The sequence below is a fragment of the Rhamphochromis sp. 'chilingali' genome (genome assembly GCF_963969265.1).
Source record: "Rhamphochromis sp. 'chilingali' genome assembly, chromosome: 5".
Taxonomy (NCBI): Eukaryota; Metazoa; Chordata; class Actinopteri; order Cichliformes; family Cichlidae; genus Rhamphochromis; species Rhamphochromis sp. 'chilingali'.
In genome coordinates this window covers 29,145,105-29,164,687 of record NC_137932.1, presented here as the reverse complement: position 1 = coordinate 29,164,687, position 19,583 = coordinate 29,145,105, and the positions used below count along the sequence as shown (strand labels likewise).

The 19,583-nt window shown below is 41.5% G+C and overlaps 1 protein-coding gene and 1 long non-coding RNA gene across 5 annotated transcripts in view; one reads left to right on the top strand and one right to left on the bottom strand.

Annotated features, from left to right (window-relative positions):
• Positions 1 to 19,583, bottom strand: part of ubr7 (ubiquitin protein ligase E3 component n-recognin 7) — a 30,559-nt gene that overhangs the window by 607 nt on the left and 10,369 nt on the right. For all 4 annotated transcript variants that reach the window (XM_080883475.1, XM_080883476.1, XM_080883474.1 and 1 more), the window contains 5 exons: positions 14,197 to 14,250; positions 11,999 to 12,104; positions 11,815 to 11,885; positions 11,577 to 11,741; positions 11,272 to 11,437 (listed from right to left, as the gene is read on the bottom strand). In XM_080883475.1, the coding sequence (XP_080739601.1) occupies positions 11,272 to 11,437; positions 11,577 to 11,741; positions 11,815 to 11,885; positions 11,999 to 12,104; positions 14,197 to 14,250 (562 nt within the window). The remainder of the gene's footprint in view (positions 1 to 11,271; positions 11,438 to 11,576; positions 11,742 to 11,814; positions 11,886 to 11,998; positions 12,105 to 14,196; positions 14,251 to 19,583) is intronic.
• Positions 12,616 to 13,890, top strand: LOC308397540. The gene is made up of 3 exons (XR_013971803.1): positions 12,616 to 12,650; positions 12,746 to 12,814; positions 13,621 to 13,890. It is a non-coding gene; the product is annotated as an uncharacterized lncRNA (long non-coding RNA).

Genomic DNA, 19,583 nt, shown 5'->3' with positions numbered 1-19,583 from the left:
AGGTTTACCTTTTAGGTGACATGAATGAGTTGAACGGAAGTTATGAACGGTAGCTGACAGCTGGTAAGTGTGCAGGGGTAGGGCATTAACAGGGAAAGGGGGGCACAAAGAAATACGTTTCTTTCTTATTCTCATTTAACCCATTAAGACCTACCATAGTATGGAGCGCCAGGACTGCCATAATGAATTAATTAAATACACCATTAAATAATTAATTAAATGTGTCAATAATTAATTAAAATTGGAATTAATTAATTAATTATTGACACATGTAATTAATTAATTATGTATTTCACATTTTAATTAATTATTGACACATTTAATTAATTATTGACACATTTAATTAATTATTGACACATTTAATTAATTATTTAATGATATATTTATTTATTTCATTTTGGCAGTCCTGGCGCCTGGCTCTCATCTTGAAATAATTTTATCTGTCAGCCTCACCCATCAAACTCAGGGGGCGGGGTTAATGCTGATCGAGTCAAAACCATTGCTTTGGCCTGGTGGCCATTGTTTCTAGCACACAACAACCGGCATGTGGAAGCTAACAGAACTGAACTTTGAAAAACCCTGTTTGTGTGTCACCAAATACCGTTTTAATATTTTTTTTTAGCCGAGAATGTAGTGGTTTAATCTTCATGTGTCTGGTCGGTTTGTCAAGATACAGCCTCTTTGCAAAAGTGCTTCGATGATTTTGGAGATGTCTGCCCAGTCTCATGGCAAAGCGTGGGATAGACCCGCTCGCCTCGCAAGCAATCCCACCGACAAAGCGCAGGCCCCGGTACACAGCTGTAGTAACCCCCGCTGACTTCTTTTACTGAGGTTATATTTATCGGTGTTTTATTTCCTGATGTTCTTATGTGTCCTATGTGTTTCAGTCGCCAATTCTGAATTATAACTAACATTAAAAACATGTTTAAGGAGGAGAGAGAGCAAATAAATCTGTTTAACATCTGATCTTTGGGTTTTTGTTCAGTAATCAGCGTGACCTGTGTATAAACGCATAAAAGAGATAGCGTTGGTGATTCTGTCATGTAGTAACTGCTGGCTTTAACTGTACAAAGGTTGTTCAACACTATGAAACACATACAGACTTCATGATGTTCGGCTAATATTTTTATTGTGAATATTAATCATGCTGACCTCGCTCTGTACACCACGCAGCGAGGTCAGCATATCCACAGCTCCATGAGTTAACACAAAGTTTCCCAGCTGACTATCTAACTTCCAACTATTCCAGAGACGTGAAAATATACAGCATAAAGAAAAGTGTAAGAGACTCAGCAGCAGATTAGAATAACAGTTATACATTTAATAAATCACCAAATGAATCCAAGAAAGGAGCAAACCTGTTCCGATAATTTGAGTTATGTTAAGTTTGTATTCCCTCAGCTGCAGACTCGCTGCTGTTTAAATGTTTGAAAAGGAAGATTAGATATAAACAAACGTCAAACATAGATTCAGTCTGCCTTCACATTTTATATGAGGCCAGCACGTATAGTGGCTGTGTCCTGTTTTAAGATCATACATGTAAAATTGTTGTCTGACCTCCGTCGATCCAGCCGCTCAGAGTCCGTGGTTACCATGGTTACTGCATAAGCAGCTATAATGTTAACAGCTGGCACTGAGGAAACCTACCGGCAGCATGGGTGTTTATGTTTTTCATTGCAAAAGAACTGTCTGAATGGTTAACTGAAGTTAACTTGGATAAATTATAGTTAAGGAGAATCACAGATAACGCCTACGTGAGCTGTGCGACTGTTCACCACTACACTGAAATCAGCAGGCTATTACTGAAATACACGTGCTATATCATAGACTATGATATAAATAGGGAGGTCCTATTAACATGTTTAGTTTTAAAGGACACCTTCCTGCCTTTAGTCTCCTTCATGAGCAGTATTAGTTTTCTTCTAACATCCAGAAGTCTGCACGATGTGTTTCATAGTTTGTAACAAGCCTTTGACAGGTAAACATAACATGACCGAAAAAGCAAAAAAAAAAAAAAAGAGAGAGAGTGTTGACATAAGATTTTCCTGCACATTTTTATACCTCTGCCAACAGAGAGAGAGAAAAAAAATCACATTCTAACAGACAGCTGGTGCTTAGAATACAGTTGAATAACTATTAAAAAACAGATGATATTTAGATGATAGTTCAGTCTAACACATGTGCCAGTGAACCATTAAACGTCTGTGAAACTATGCAGTTATGAAACGTAACTTTAACCTCAGCCAAACCGATTTGCTCAGTTGTAAATAAAACAGCGCTCGGGGAAAACACTATATTTACTCATCTTGTGCAGAAAAATGCGCTGACATTGCTTTATATCGAGCACCGGCTGCCCAGTTAAACTGTGACTATCACAGTTTAACTGGGCTATCACCAGGTAACTATCACGCCTACGTTACCTGACTATCACCAGGTAACGTAGGCGTGTTTCTTGAATTAGCAGCAGGTGTTAAACAGCTGACAGATGAGGAGGAGGATGCATGCAGGTAAACTGAGGGTCTGCTGAGCTGATCGCTGGTTTCGTGAGAAAAATGTCAGCTCGTTCTTTATGTTACAGAAGCACAGAGACACAAGACCAGGCGGAAAGAGACGATCGTTCGGTGAAAATGAGAATCTGCGAATGCAACATGTGGAACACGGAGAGTGGAATATGTAAACAAACCAGTTAACGTAACCCCCTGGATGCACTCTGAATGCTAATTGTTAGCAGAGCTAGTGAAATCTCTGAAAACATCTGAGCACTTTTGCAAACATGTTCTATGTTGACAACCTGACCAGACATACGTCGCGACATTCGCGGCTAAAACACTGTTAAAAGTGTAGCTGGTGACAGAAAAACGGGGTATTTTAAAACTACACCACCACCATTGCTGCCTGTGATTTGATCTGCATTCTGCGATACCTGGCTGCCCCAAGTCTACACAAGCAATCGATTATCTAGGATCGACCTGTTTTGACTTACTTTGCACGGCAACCAATCAAATGTTAGAGAAGCTGCATGGGCAGCGTTAACCCCGCCCCCTGAGTTTGATGGGTGAGGCTGACAGATAAAATTATTTCATGATGAGAGCCAGGCGCCAGGACTGCCAAAATGAAATAAATAAATATATCATTAAATAATTAATTAAATGTGTCAATAATTAATTAAATGTGTCAATAATTAATTAAAATGTGAAATACATAAATAATTAATTGTGTCAATAATTAATTAATTAAATGTGTCAATAATTAATTAAAATGTGTCAATAATTAATTAAAATGTGAAATACATAAATAATTAATTAAATGTGTCAATAATTAATTAATTACATGTGTCAACTATTTATTTAATTAATTAATTCCAATTTTAATTAATTATTGACACATTTAATTAATTATTTAATGGTGTATTTAATTAATTCATTATGGCAGTCCTGGCGCTCCATACCATAGAACCAAGTCCGCCAGAGCTTATATTATATTTTTACATGCTGTAGTGCCATTTTTGGGAGCATTTCAAGTTGCTATACATCAATACAACCATTATAGCTCACAGTTCATTTGTTTCACTAGTTTTTTCACATCGGCTGTGAGATGGGCACGCATAGAGTCACAGATTAAGAGCGATGGTGATGCGTGGAAAAAAACCACCTGGTCTCCTTACATACACCTCCCTCAGCCAGTCTTTCATCATTTCCTCATCCATCCAGCCCTTTTCATTTGCCTTAATGATGATTCCTGCTGGAAACTTCTCTTTAGGCAAAGTCTTTCGCTTAAAAATCACCATAGGCGGCAGTTTCTGTCCATTAGCATGGCAGCCAAGCACAACAGTAAAAGACGACTTTTCATACCCCGTTGTGCGTATCGCTACCGTGCTGGTCCCCTTCTTCTCCACAGTGTGACTCACCGGGATGTCAAAAGTGAGCGGGACCTCGTCCATGTTAGTGATGTGGCTGGGCTGGATGTTTTTGTCGCCGATGTGTTTGCTGTAGTAGGAGCGGAAGATGGCCAGCTTTTCATTATAATCCGCTGGAAGTTGCTGCGCTACCGTAGTCCCGGTCCTGATGGAAAAATGGCACCGTTTCATAAAAAGTGAAAGTGAAACTGCTTTTAGCCAAATGGTGACCGTCGAAACGCTTCTCCCGCTCGTTCTTTGCTCGATGATCCACCGCTCGAGTCTTTCCTCCAACTCGGCCACACTTCACCCTTTAGCGTTCTCATGGTGTTCTCTACTACGTCCTCATTACAACACACAGGGCGCACTGCGCTATAGGGCGCGCCGTACTTTTTGAAGAAAATCTAAGACTTTTAAGTGCGCCTTATGGTCGTGAAAATACGGTACTAGTTATTACAAACACAATCAAGTGTGGTACAATGTCTTAATCTTAAACCCAAATTACTGTCTAAAATACACAAAATATATCTGTGAAGGTTCTAAGTAATCCAAAAGTTGACACTTTTCTTTCCAAGCTCCTTAGAATACACAACATAGATCAATCAACATCCCTTCTGCAAAGTGGAAAGCAGATTTATCAGTCGGCTTAGACCAAAACTTCTGCTCTCAGGTATGCTTAAAAACCTTTCAAGTGATTAGAAATCCCAGTCATGGTTTTGTCCCGCCTTTGCAATTGTGGTTGATGTAGGAGTAGGTGCGTGCTTGGGGCATCTGGGGACTCCCTAGGGACATTTTTCCTGGAGGGCTCAACCCAGGGGCTGTGGTCATGACCTTGTTGGGGCTCTGGTGGCTCTTGGGTAGTGTTTTCCTGGTGGCTACGTGCAGCAGAGCTGGGGGAGGGTCTGTGCTGGCAGAAGAGGGTTACTGGCCTGGTAGCTTGGCTGCCGCGGTGTGATTCCGGGGCAGGCTTAGGGTTCTGGGGTGCTCCGCTTCCGGGCTAGGCCTCGGGGGCTTGGGTTCTGGTTGGTGTCGCTGGGGTTGTGGGTGGGTACGTGCCAGCCCTGGTACATTGACGGAACTGGGGGCCACTTCAGCTGGCGGGGAGGTTGTTACATCCTTGCACGAGGTCTCTGCTCTCCAGCAGTTCCCTCTGAAGATGGAGGGAGAGCTCTAGCAGAGGTGCAGAATGAACTCAATCTGGGTGTCTATTTTCTTATGTAGTCTGGAAGATGATTATATGATGGGGTGGGTGTAGTTTCCTGCGTTGGGGTCAGGTGGGCCGCCATGGGCTCTGTGGCGGTTGATGGTGCTACTACAGTGGGGGGCCCCGGTCTGGATGGGCCCAGGCACCCTGGCCTTAATTGGTTTCCAAGAAACGGTGGTGGCTGAACTGAGTTAGGCACCCCCGTTCCCTGGACGTACTACGTCCAGTCTCAAATACCACTTGCTAGCCAAGCACACAGCTAACGCAGAGAGCCCTCCTCCCTCTCACCAAAGGCAGACCACGCTGGATACCTTTCAAAGGAGACGTCTGGACAATTCTACAACCAACAAACTTTCAACAGCCATAGCAAAATGGGTGGCTACAGCTTGCAGGTCGATTAACATTGTGGAGGATGAGCATCCTCCACATAGCATAGCATCCAACAACTGCACGTATGAATTCCCTTTGAGAGCCACCACTGTAAGATGGACAAAGATTCTCATCTTCATACAAGTTGTGTAAGCCAAAGTCGTGGAGGCTTTGGGGCTGACCAACACGGTTGCACTCACCAGAGACTATTGGACTTCTCTAAGTAAACATAGGGGTAACAGCGCATTATTTTTCACCAGAGTGGGAACTTCAGTTGAATGCTGTGACTGTTATGAAGACGGAGGAGAGGCACTTTGCTGACACGTGCGCTAAGCACTTTATGCCGGTGGCTAGACAGTGGGGAATCGAACAACAGCAAATTGCAAATTTTCATAAGAAAGAGTCACTTACACAGGACGTATCAACAAGACGGAACAGAACCTTGGAAATGATCAAGTGTGTTCTAAGAGATCGAGAACCACTCAAGAAATGCACTGGCACTACATGCAACCAATGTCACAATGCCATCAACAACAACTGAAGAAGCTGGAGACTGCTGGAACACTGCAGGTAATTTATTAATATTTCCTCTTACCACTTTTGACATAGGAATGTTTGTGTGTGTGTGTGTGTGTGTGTGTGTGTGTGTGTGTGTGTGTGTGTGTGTGTGTGTAAAATATTTTAACCTTATGTGAGTGAATGTAACAAATTCTTAATGAAGTGTATTTCTCTATGGAGGGAGGGGAGAAGTTTGTTTCCTGCTCAGTGGTGTTGCCAGCTTTGTGTCACCAGTTGCGAGTGATGGAGGTCTCTGAGGACGATCCAGCTTACATGGTTAAGTTCAAGGGTGACCTTCAAAACAGAAATGGAGAAGCGCAAGGAAAAAGCTAACATCATGTGGATCCTAGGTTTAAGGATCTTAAGTGTCTGAGCAGACCTGACAGGGCTGAGGTGTGGCGCTTGATCAGTGCATTGCTGAGGGAGAGGCAGAGGCCTGCGCAGCTTGAACAACCAGTAACATTTGAGCCATCTAAGAAAAGATCAGCTCTCGTGCTTGCTTCAGTCTTCATCTGATGAAGAAGAGGATTGCATTGAGAAATGTGTGGAGTGATACTGGGCAGAGCCAACTGTTGACATAGAGGACTGTCCCCAGAAATGGTGGCCCAAGCATGAAGGGGCACACAGTGAGATGGCATACCTTGCATGCAAGTACTTGGCAATACCTGCCACATCCATACCATGTGAGGGGTTATGGGTGGGTGTAGTTTCCTGCGTTGGGGTCAGGTGGGTCACACTTTCTGGGCATGTCATCTGAAAATGTCAAAATGCTTGTCTGTTTGAGCAACTGGTTCAGTGCAAAGAAACAAAAGTAATAGGGACAACCCATGCACTGTATGTTTTTAGTTCTTTCTTCCCTTTCTCCTTTGTGGTGTTTCCATGTTCATGTTTTGTTAGGAAAACTGAAAAAGGAAGAAGCTTGCATTGTTCAGCTTCTGCTAAATGCAACTGGAGAGCAACAAGTACAGCCAAACTGTTTTAGTCAAAGACACTGTAAGTATTAAGTATTATTACATATGCATTTTATTTATTGTATTTTTAATGTGTACTGTGTCTCCCACACTTAGATGGAAATATGTTTTGTGAGCCTTAACTGTCTAATGGTAAATTAAACAGTTACATTGTGTGGGAGTGTATGCTTAAGTTTCCTTTCAGCATATTTTTGAGCATTCAGTACCTTTGAGGTTTTTCTAAAGAATATTTTGGACTTTTGATTGTTTTGAATTGTTGCAATAAAAATAAACATATTTGCATAAAGCAAGTATATTTGTTCACTCCCATACTGTTAAGGGTATTAGAAGCATGAAAAGCATCTAAGTATTCTAAGTTCCTTTAGAACAAATTTTTTAAAAGTCCGTGATTAATTTGGGATGAATCTTGAGTTAACCATTGATAAGTACGCGATTAATCGCGACTAAATATTTTCATCGACTGACAGCCCTAATATATACACTTTAAGCAGTCTGTTTGCCTCCTTCCCAGGGCAAAGGGCAACATCTCCTGGGTCTAGGGATAGATTGCCCCTCTGGGTGTGATGGCACCTGGAACTGAGGGTATAGAGTATGTTTGGGGAGTGTGTGTACAAAGTTAATTTCTGTTTGTCTCAATGGTGGGCGAGTGTTGAGTATTGGTATATGTGTGCATGAGGGCAGGAATGCATGTTTGTGTCTGTGTGTGCCTGTTTGTCTATGTCTTAGACTTCACCTCTCGGTGAAGGTCGGGTCTTACGGTGTGTTCACACCGAACGCGATAGATGCGAACAGAGCGTCAAGTTTACATGTAAAGTCAATGGAAAAGCGCGATGACACGCGATTGTAGGTCCCGTGAAAATTCAGAAGCAGATTTGCGTCGCCAAAACGCGTGAAACGCGCGTCAGTGTAGCGCGTCTGGCGCGTTTGACTCGCGAAAAAAACCAAGCGCATGAGTTTTTGTGTTGCATTTTGTGCATACGCGCGTTTCGTGTCTACCGCTCGAGTTGGAAAAATCTGAACTCCAGCGTCAAATCGCGCCACAACAACCAATCAGGAGCCTGGTGACGTGGCTGTGACCTAGGTCAAAGGGGCAGATCCAGTCAGAGCCCTTCATTCTTCAATGGAGGGAAGGCTAATCAACGCCGTAGCAAACAACCCGGAGCTGTACGACACCAGCTGCTTTCTGTACCGAGACAGGAATAAAAAGGACCGAGCTTGGAGGAAGATATGTGAAGAGATCGGGCAACCTGGTAAGTTCATTCATTTCTCTTTTGAAAGTTTTCACTGACCTGGGGAAGCCGCACAAAAGCTAGCAAGCCACCGCTATTTTCCCACTGACGTACAAATACCGTTCTGCTTTTATGCATCTTGTCATATAGGAATATATTTTATTGTTTATTAATAAACAGCACACAGTGGTCCCGCTGTTCATCCGTCACTGCTTTGCTTTTTTGCTGATTTTTTTTTATTGGAGTGCAGCATTGCATTATGTAGCCTGATTGACAAATCTCTTCTGTGCTGTGTCTCCTGCGCTTGCCAAATTTATCACGTTTGGTTTTGATAACCATCACGTTCAATAGAAAAAACAGCACAAAAACACCCATAACTATGACCCTCATTCAGAAATAGACACCTGCACCGCGAGGGAAAAAGGCGCACGAAAGTGGCGGGCAGATGAAGACAAAACACGGCATAATAATACTTTTACGTTTTGCAATCTACAAAGGTTTGCACTTTGAGAATCAACTTGTGAGAACTGTGACTAATGTTCATGTGTGTGGGGAAAACAGTGTATAAAGTGGAGGAAGATATGTGAAGAGATCGGGCAACCTGGTAAATTCATTCATTTCTCTTTTGAAAGTTTTCACTGACCTGGGGAAGCCGCTTTTGTGCGGCTTCCCCAGGTCAGTGGGGAAGCCGCTGACCTGGGGGGGGCTAGTTATTCTGAGAACCCCTGCTGCAATAAATGAGGGACCACTATATATACTTTCTCTGACAATATGACTATTGTTTTCAACCTGTTAACATTTAATACCGTCTTGATAGAACCAACTGATTCTGCAGCAGAGCATCCCCTGTTGCTTCTCCGGGCTCCCAGTCCCTGAGCTCCTGCTGCTGCACCCACAGGTATGTAATTGTAGCATCAGATGTACAGGAAGCACTGATGAACCCAGGTACGGCGAGGACGTCCTTAACGCCGCTGCTCTGCTCTCCACAGTAAATAGAGAAGGGAGACTCTCTCTTCAAACACTAGCTCGACAGCTGCCATCTAGCAAAGATACCGGTCTGGCACAACTTCTTCCCACATTCCTCCTACATTTCCGGTTCACGCACGTCAAAATATGCATTTCTGAGGCGCGATGGAGTTTTCTTGGACACGCGAATGTGCACGCGTCAAATTAGGGGCGTTTGGGGCGTTTTCGCTCACGTCTATCGTGTTCGGTGTGAACACACCATTAGACTTCACCTCTCTGGGAACATCTCAGATACCCTCAACCATCGGTGCATTGGTGTTTCTCGATGTTCGGGGCTGGGCACTCAGGTATGCACTGACTCACTTTTGGTGGTTGCTTGGCAGAGGCCTGGCACCCATTGATCGGTCGGGCCCCTTCCGGAAATTTGGGTGCCCTCGGGCCTCGGGCCTCTGGGTCCGGGGCTCAGACTGCTCTGGCGCCCGGATCTCCTCCGTGCTTGCTTCATCAGATAGTTACATGGGGAAACCTTTTGAATACAAGCATGCTCGTGCTCACAGGCGTGCACAGATACACACTATATCTTCCTTGGCTGCTGTCTCAAAGCATACCGTGCGTTGTCAGGCTTGTGTCCTGCTCAAGAACATTCAATATTTATTATTTACTTTTACTTATCTAGGTTGTTGCTGTAGTCTCCCTACTGTGTTGTTCTCCTTCTGCTTGTTTTTTTTTTCTTCCAGTAGGTGATTCAGTGGACTTTTTAATATCTTTTCTCACTCCCTCTTTCCCTCTGTTTTTCATTAACTTCTCTGGTCTACGTCTTTCCCTTTCCTATCCTCCAGTCAAGTCTGTTCCATTTGTAATAACTATTAGAGTGAATTGTTAAATGTTGTCATTTCTATGCTTGCCAACTCTGATGAAAAGGATTCCACTGTCCTTCCCCCCAGATTCTCAAGGTTCTGGGTGGGGGGCTGTAATGTTTTATTGCAGATACATCCTATCTGGAAGATCTGCTTCTTTTTGATGTAAGCTTTCTGCGTTTATGACCCTTTGGTCAGCAGGAGGTCTCTCACACACACACACACACACACACACACACACACACACACACACACACACACACACACACACACACACACACACACACACACACACACACACACACACACACACACACACACACACACACACACACACACACACACACACACACACACACACACACTTACCTAGATACAGAAGTTCACACATATACAAACAATGCCTTGTCTTAGAACCAAGTGGGCGTTGCTTTCCTATGACGTGTTTTGTGTGAACTGTCTCTCAATAAAAAGGCAGCAGGAGGAGGTCAGAGTCGGGGTCATTCTCGTGGTGGACACAAACGAGGCCTCCCTTGCGCAAATAATCGAACAACAAGACTGTCTTGTTTTCTTCATGATGAATAAGTCTCTAGAATTAGCGGGGCTTGTGGAAACACAGACCCAACAATGACTTAAAAGTTAAACAAAAAATAAATAAATAAAAAACAATAACAAAGATGAATAAAGTGGACCAATAATGATCTACTTGGAAAAAATACAGTATATCCATTGGGCATTTTTCTTGGCCTTCAGGCATTAATTGCGATTGCTACAGTGCCGAACAGGACAGGCAAAAAAAAAAGAAGAAGAAGAAGAAAGAAAAGAAAACCCACAAGTAGAGCTGACAGGGGCAGATGGCGAGCCACACACACCGGCACAATTGTCCCGCCAAGCACAGCAGCAAAGCTCAAACAGAACGACCGAAAAAGAAATGTATCAAGGTGCTGCCTGACTGAGACTGTGGTGGGACATTTAGAGAGCTGTGCATAAATGAATGCTGCAAAACTAAATGAACTGAAGTAATACTGTAAACAAGTGTGGACCAAACTTTCTCCTCAGTGATGTGAGAGAATAAGAAAGTCACACAGCAAATCATCACTCAAACTTATTGGTCCTGAATGACTGGACTCAGTTTCTCACACTTCTTTTTTTTTACCAAATTATTACAACTTCGCGTGTGTAATATTACAATCATAAGTAGTAGTAGTAGTAGTATCAGTACCATGGATGATCTCGAGCTGCTGCACGTGGTTCAGGTTGTCGAGCGCTGACATCAGAGGGTCGTCTTCCTGTCGTCTCTGCTCACTGTTCTTTCCTTTGTTTTCGTAGGCGAGGACTGTGTCTGACTCGTCCAACAGGAAGGACAGACCAGCTTCAAGCAGGCGCAGCTAAGCACACAGGTCGGTCCGCCAGGCGAGTAAAAAAATAAATAAATAAATAAATAAATAAATAAATAAATCTCTTCAGTAAAATCTCATTATATATCAATCAGAGCATGCTCAGACACACTAAACACAGACACAGTACCTGGCAAATTCTGCAGGAGCAGAGTTTGGAACGCCACGGTGAAGGCCAGAACACAGCTCCTGATTGGACTCTTTTCTGACCAATTACCTGCAGCTCCTTCAGTCTGCACCTCGGCTCCACTTCCTCATGGCTCCGCTTGCAGCTAGGCTCAATGGCATCATCAACCTGCCAGATTTTGGATTATTGATTAATCAACCCTGATCAGTGAGTGTGATGCAAACTGCTGTGACCCCCTCACCTCTTCTTCTTTGATGGGAATGGTGGGCTCTTTTGCCGTTTCCTCCTTCACCTCCGCTGCTCCACCCGGTACTAAAACAGGAAGTGCATCACACACACAAACATAGACACACAGGAAGTGCACAACATGTGTATGACAGTATGTTTGTGCCAGGTTAGTACTGTAAGATAACAGGACGCTTTACCTGCTAGGTGCGAAGCGTAGGTCCAGAGAAACGAGTGTGTTTTCATACAGGACTCGCAGATCATCTCCTGAAGCTCCACGCAGTCTGGAACCACACAGCCCAGGTGCTGCAACAATATACAGGTACAAGAGTCAGGAGATCTTGATGCATTCTCAATCATCCAGGAAAGTAAATCTCCAAAAGTAAATTCTGTTCATCTGGACGTAGCGTTTTGTGGGAGAAACGTTTTGTCACTCATCCAAGTGACTTCTTCAGTCTCAGTTGACTGCAGTTTTCCCCAATCTTATAAACAATATGTAACCCAGTTCCTAAAATCATCTCAAACAAAAAGAGAAGAAAAATTAAAACATTTAATGTTCATTGTTCTGTTCTTACTGTCCCTGTTAATGAAAGTGAAATGAGATCAAAATATTTATTTAAACGTAGAAGGGACGCAGATTATATATGATATGCTCTGGTCAAACAAGGGTTAAGTTTTCTCAGAGGATTGATGAGCTCTGATGAGAGCCTATTGTTTTACTCCACTCCTCGCATGTCACCCAATCGGTGAAGCTCTAGGCAGCTCTTATCCCTCCTTAGTACCAGCTCCCAAGTTTTCAGTCTCTTGCTTCTACAGCCGAACAGAGCAGACGGACTAAAACTTTTGTTATCGGTAAGCTGGAGAAATTAACCTCTAACGAGTTTAAAAAAATACCATCTAAACTGATATTTTTCACAAATTATGTATTTGCACTTGTTGTCGTCAAGGGCAGAGCGAAACCGGAAGGTTTACTGAGCTGTGGCTTCACATAAACGCTGAGCATCCACTCGACGCCGGTAAGCTAAATGTGGCTAATCAGACACGTGATGTGCGGAGTGTGGGTACAGTTGTTGCATGTCTCTGAAACGCACTGTTGTTATGCTAGTTAGATCATTAACTAAGTCATTAACATGTGAAAAGCTGTAAATGGTTAAAGCAGCTAAAAATAACTTTATGAGAGATAATTGTAAGCAGACTTTATCCTACTTCCTGTTTAAATTTTGATGTCAATCGGTTGTTTTACAATACTCAGTATTGAACACTTGGAGGTAATTTTTAGTGTATTTCCACCTGTACTAGTAGGCCTATGGTACAAGCGGGATTAAGCACGTCTATTTTAGTACTCCTATTTGTGGACTGAGCCCTTGTGTTTACGTGTTATTGAAAGTGATTATTTGCACTTTGTTCAATTTCTGATAAGCATTTGCATATTATTCCATTTCTTAAAAGGGGTAATATACTTATTTATTTGTGATTGGATATATATGTACAGTGAGTTTTTTTGATGGATGTAATTAATGTTTACAATGAAAGTGAATTATATGGTGACTATAATTCCTGAATGTTTAAAACCTTGTAGATAATCTTTAATGTTACTGCAGGTTACAAATAATTGAACCTTGATACTGTGAAATTTTGGATATTGATACTTTGAACTTTGAAATTTGATATTTTAATGTTGTACAACGTGACTGAACTGATGATGATTGAATTGATGATAGCTGATCTGAATAGTTGTTACTGCACTGTGACACTACTTTAGTTTAATTTGTGAAAGTTATCCTTAAAGGGCACGTGACATATATTTGGCCATTGTTTATAGGTCAGGTTTTTATATGGGACGAATCCAAAGACCAGGTCAGCGATTCCAGAACCCAGAGTGTTCCAGTGTTCACTGGATGGCGAGCCAACCCAAGATCCTAGGAGACGATATACATATACACGCACACTCATTTTCACATTGATGGACTACAATCCTCTACTGTACAAGTAGAGGATTGTAGATTGTAGGATTGTAGGATTGTAGATTTTTGCTACTTCGGGGAAAAATTTTTATACTTGACATTCTGTTAAAACCTGTTGTGATACTGTGTTGTTTACAAATTTATTTTACAAGGCTTAACATCACTAAAGTATTTTTAAAAGCCACACAACTGTGTTTGTCTGGTTTCTCTGTCATTCGTGTACCAGAGCTCTAAGAGTCGTTCTCAGTCTTCTGACACTAGCCCAAATTACTCATTACTTTGGTAATTATCCATTGGTACTTTATGTAACTCCACGTAAGTGCTACAAATACATTTGCATAATGACTGAAACCAGATGAACAGAATCAACTTTTGGAGAAGAGTCAGGAGAGGCACACCAGACAAGTGCAGGAACAGGTAAACTGATGACTCACCCGGCCGTGCAGCCAGTCCTCACACACCACACACTGAATCATCTCATCCTCCATCTGCAGACACAAACAGCTTAAGTAAAGCGAAACCAGCACAGGAGGAGGAGCTAAAACCATCAGGTGAGACATTAACAGGAGTAGTTTAGTTGTTTACAAGAATACCTGCCAGCGCAGGGAACTATTCCGAGAAGCAGGTCTAGCTAACATATCTGAGTTTGTTAATCCCAAGATAAGAGAAACTCTGATTTTTTTGTTCCAGACAAAGCATCGACGTTAACTCTGAGTCAGTTACCGTGATAACAGTGAACTAAACCCACTCGCTAGCAGGTTTTCTTCAACAAACTCTGAGTTCCAACTCCTCCCTTCTTGCTGCACCTAAACCAGCTGACTGACACTGAGTCATTTCCTTACAGATAGTAAAAGCTGTCAAAGTGCAAAAAGAAATTAACTTAACGTTAACTTCACGTTTTTCGTTCATGTTCTTGCAAAATCTGTAACCACATTTGTGTACTAAAGATGAACATTAACAGATTTATTATCAGCTCAGAATAAAATCTATAGCAGCGGTCCCCAACCCCCGGGCCTCGGACCGGTACCGGTCCGTGAGTCGTTTGGTACCGGGCCGCGAGAGTTGAGGCTCAGGTGTGAAATGTATAGTTTTCAGGGTTTTTAATCGGTTTTCAGCGTTATTTTGTTATCGTTTTTATCGTTTACTCGGTTTTCCTGGGTCTTTTCACGTGTGTTATGAATAAACCTCCTTTTTTTCGGTACCGGTACTAGTTTTATTTTGTTGTATTTATCCGCGACACCTTAAAGGCCGGTCCATGAAAACATTGTCGGGAATAAACCGGTCCGTGGCAGCACAAAAAAGGTTGGGGACTGCTGATCTATAGCCTCCAACTTGACTTTGTGGATAGTGATGCTGTCAGAATCCCAGTTCCTTTTCTATGTAAATATTTATGGTATGTTATAGGGGTGGGTTTTTATTAAAATCGATTCTGGCTTGGATAACGTAAAATTGATTCATTAAAATCCTGAATTGATTTTTTTAATATTAATTTATTTTGCCCGAAATGCCAGAATCCCAGGTGAAAGATCACAAAATTTCAACAACCACCAAACAGCTAAGACAGTAAAATGAGAGCAGGTACACGGCTTCTGCACAAAGACGTAAACACACAGCGTGGACCCGCGGATCAGAATCAGTGAGATGTCGCCTTTCTCACCTGATGGTCGGGGCTGAAAGCCGACAGCTCGCTGATTCTGATCCGCGGGTCCGCGCTGTGTGTTTATGCCCTTTTTGCGCTGATCATATGGCTCTTAGTTTTATCTCTCTCCAAACAATATTGACCGAACCAGCAGCAAAAGAAGATCCAAACTACGCTTCACATAAACATCGTCATGAATTCCCTCTGACTTCTGCTGACTTTTCAGGATAAAAAAATCACACTTCATGCACAGCTCTCTCTCTCTCTCTTCTGCATTATTCGCTTGCTTGTTACGCACAAGTCTACCGTTGTTTACAGCGCTGTCGGCAGACGTTTTTTTTCCCCCTTTTACTTACTTCCGAAAAGTAAACCTAATTTCTGCCGTTCAATATTGAACAAATTTAAACTTTTTAAAATTAAGCAAAATGCAAAACGCTTAGCCGTGTCTCTAATAAAACTGCTGTAACTTCAGAGGTAATGTTCATGTGTTGATTAATGGTTTTCTTTCGTTTGTGATGTACTGCAGATTATTTTTATAAAATCCCAGGCCAGGAAAATCACCTTCATGTTTTTCTGTGTTTTATCTTCAGCTACTTTGACACAAAGGCCTCTGCTGTGATGCTCACACCTTTGATAAAGTCTTGCGTGTGTCAGCTTCCTTTTAATAGATACAAAAATATGTAAATGTACTGATCTGAATTATAATATTTCTGACTGTCAAAATTTCCCAGATTCGAATCGAATTAAATCGAATCGTGGACCGAATCGATTCGGCCCTTTTTTTTTGTTTTTTTTTTAAGTATGTTTATTGAGATTTTTTGATATAAGAGGGGAAAAAAAGACACAAAAGACACACACACAAAAAAACAAAAACAACCAACAACAAACAGCACAACAGCAAGGGCAAAAAACACACAAATAAGGCAAAAGATTACGCTGCAACGACAAAAACTGCCTGTCAATATATACGTCTTTGAGAGTAACAATAGCTTTCTGTGTCCAGACCTCAAAAGAGGCATCTAAACATGAGGGTGGAAATATATACAATATATTGGAGTATGGGTCGAAGTGTCTGGTAGAGCACAACCTTTTTTGATCCGACTAAAGATTTTAACGCAGTTCGAAACTATAAAATTATTGACCTTGGTTCACGGATTAGAGGACGAAAAAAGAAGTGCAGGGAGGAAACCATTCTCAACCCCACCACTCTCTATGACCACCCAGGGGGGGTATCGGCAGACATGACCTTTTTGTACCCTTCCTGCCTAGCAAGAGTTCTAGCATTTGCAGCCCAATAATAAAACTGAAACAGTGGCAGACCAAATCCACCCTTAAGTTTAGACTTACATAGATAAACTTTTGATATCCTGTCAGTTTTAAAGCTCCAAACAAATGGTAATACTACTGAGTCGATCACTTTAAAAAATTGCTTATTCAAAAAAACAGGTAAGTTTAAAAATAAATATAGAAATTTAAGAAGGGAAACCATTTTGATTACATTAATGCGACCTACCATGGAAATAGGAAGAGCCCTCCATTTCTCAATGTCCCGTTTCAATTTTTCAACTTGTTCAAGATAATTCAACTTAAAGATCAATTTAGGATCCTTAGGCAAAATAACACCCAAGTATTTCAATCTGTCTGTAATTTTAAAAGGCAAAATTTAAAAAAAAAAAAAAAAAAATCAACATCCAAGTTTGCAGTTAAGGCCACAAACTCACTCTTCTGCCAATTAATTGTATAACCCAGACCTTCCCAAAGTGTGGGGCCCGCCCCCACTGTTTTAGCTGTTTGGTGGTTGTCGAAATTTTGTGAGGTTTCACCTGAGATTCTGGCATTTCGGGCAAAATAAATTTATATTTAAAAATCGATTCAGGATTTTAATGAATCACGTTATCCAAGCCAGAATCGATTTTAATCGATTACCAAAACCCGACTCCCATGCGAGTCGGACGCACCTGAGCGGCACCCGCAATCACGCCTTGCCGCCTTAAAGTCTGTGCTCTCTTTGCTGTTGTGTTGTCGGGCTGTGAGCTGAAAAGCTACAGCCGGCTGTATGTGTACAGCAACCGTGTGTGAAAAGTGATCAATAAAGAGATGCTGAAAAGCATGTTCATGGAAACATCGTCGGGTCTGCCGTGATATGTTTACAATGGAACTTCTGCTCCTGAACCTCTGCGCACAGTGAAGTCACTTTCAGCTTTACGCAGGACTGTAAGCCGTCATCTGTGAGGCGTGAGCGGTGTTTGCTTTTAACATGGTTCGTGGTGGAGCTGCTGACATAATGTGGATCCAAAAATCCATAATTGGCCTATCTGGGGCTGAAAGTCTCAGTAAATGCACGGCGTTTCGGCGGGTACACCAGCTTCCGCGAGTGTGACGCTTATTTTGAGTGACGAAATTTTAGTGAAAATTTTCATATCCAAATTCAACAAAGCAATAGGTCAATAAGAGGAACATTCTGTTTCATCCTTTCCTTCTTTCAATAACAACGAAATATTAGCTTTATATAGCGTACGGGGAAATGCTTGAGTATGCGCTTAAACATTCTTAAACATTCTCAATAAAAGCGGGGCCACCTTTTCAGAGTATTTCTTATACAATTCAATGCCAAACCTATCTGGGCCTGGGGACTTTCCATGGGGGAATGACTTAATAGCTTTCGAAACTTCTTCAATAGTAATATCTGGGTTTAAAGCCTCTCGAGCAGCGTCATTCATTTTCGGGAGATCCAGCTTCCCTAACCAATCAGAAATATTGCCCCAAGATTTCGACATAATCTTCATAATATTCTCTATATTGCTCATTAATAGCTTTAGGGCTGATTAAAATTTCGCCTGATCTTGACTTAATTTTGTGTATAGCCCTACTGGCCTGTAGGCCTCTCAGCTGCCGAGAAAGAAGCTTATGGGGCTTATCTCCAAACTCTAAATGCTTCTGTCTGATCCTAAATAGCTGATCTGTTACTTGACTAGATAAAATTGTGTTATACTCAAACTTCCTTTTAATGATGTCTTGAAACAAAGAGGGACAAGAGGAGGCCTTGTGGTCCTGTTCTAACTGTGTTAATTCAGTTTCTATTTCTAACAGGCATTTCCGGCGTTCTTTTTTTAATGAAGATTCAAAAGAAATAATTTCTCCTCGCATTACCAGTTTAAAGGATTCCCATAAAATCGAATCAGAAACGTCTTGTTTATCATTAGTTTCCAAGAATTCTGATATTTTAGTTGTCATAAATTGGCAAAAGGATGTCTCAGACAGGACTGACGGGTAAAAACGCCAGTTACCCTGTTGTTTCGTACCACAGAAGTCCAGGACTAAAGAGGTTGGAGATCAAGATGTTGTGATAAGTTGAGCATACAACGTTAGACATCAATTTAGAATCAAGCAAAAAAAAAAAAAATCTATTCTGGAGTACGATTTGTGCACTTGTGAAAAATAAGAGTAATCTCTACCAGTAGGATTACACAGTCTCCAAACATCAACTAGGTTAGTAGAACTCAACATATTATTCAGAACAGTCGAAGCGTTAAACAACTGGGAGGTTTGAGTAGATCTATCCAAGTGTTTATCAAGTACACAATTAAAATTGCCTCCTAAAATTACATGAGTATCAGCGAGACTAGGTAATAAATAAAATATTTGTTGAAAGAAAGCTGGGCTATCAAAATTAGGACCATATAAATTCAATAAAGTAACATGGGTTGCATGAATATGGCCCATCACCAGAACAAATCGACCATTCTGATCACTAACCGTGGACTCATGTCTAAATGGGACTGTTCTTCGGATCAATATAGCCACTTGGGCTAATCAGATTTTTCAGTTGACATTCTCCAGAATGCCGACTGAAAAATCTGATTAGCCCAGGAGCACCTGAACCTCTCTTTAGTCAGTTTCATTTGCGTTTGAAGAATTTTTAAAGCATTTTTATCTAATAATGGCAGAAATAATGTAACTCTTTATTAGCATTACTATTATTGTTGGAATTACTGAAATAATGAAATGGGCATAAACAGACTTGAGGGCAGATCCACTCTGTAGTCTATTGTCATGGGTAACTAATCTCACAGGTACATCAGTGATCTGTCACATTACAGTTTAATTATTTGATTTAAAACCAGATGTAAAGTTAGGATTCACGCTCATCTAATAAAACCTCAAGTTGTTAAGGTCAAATTA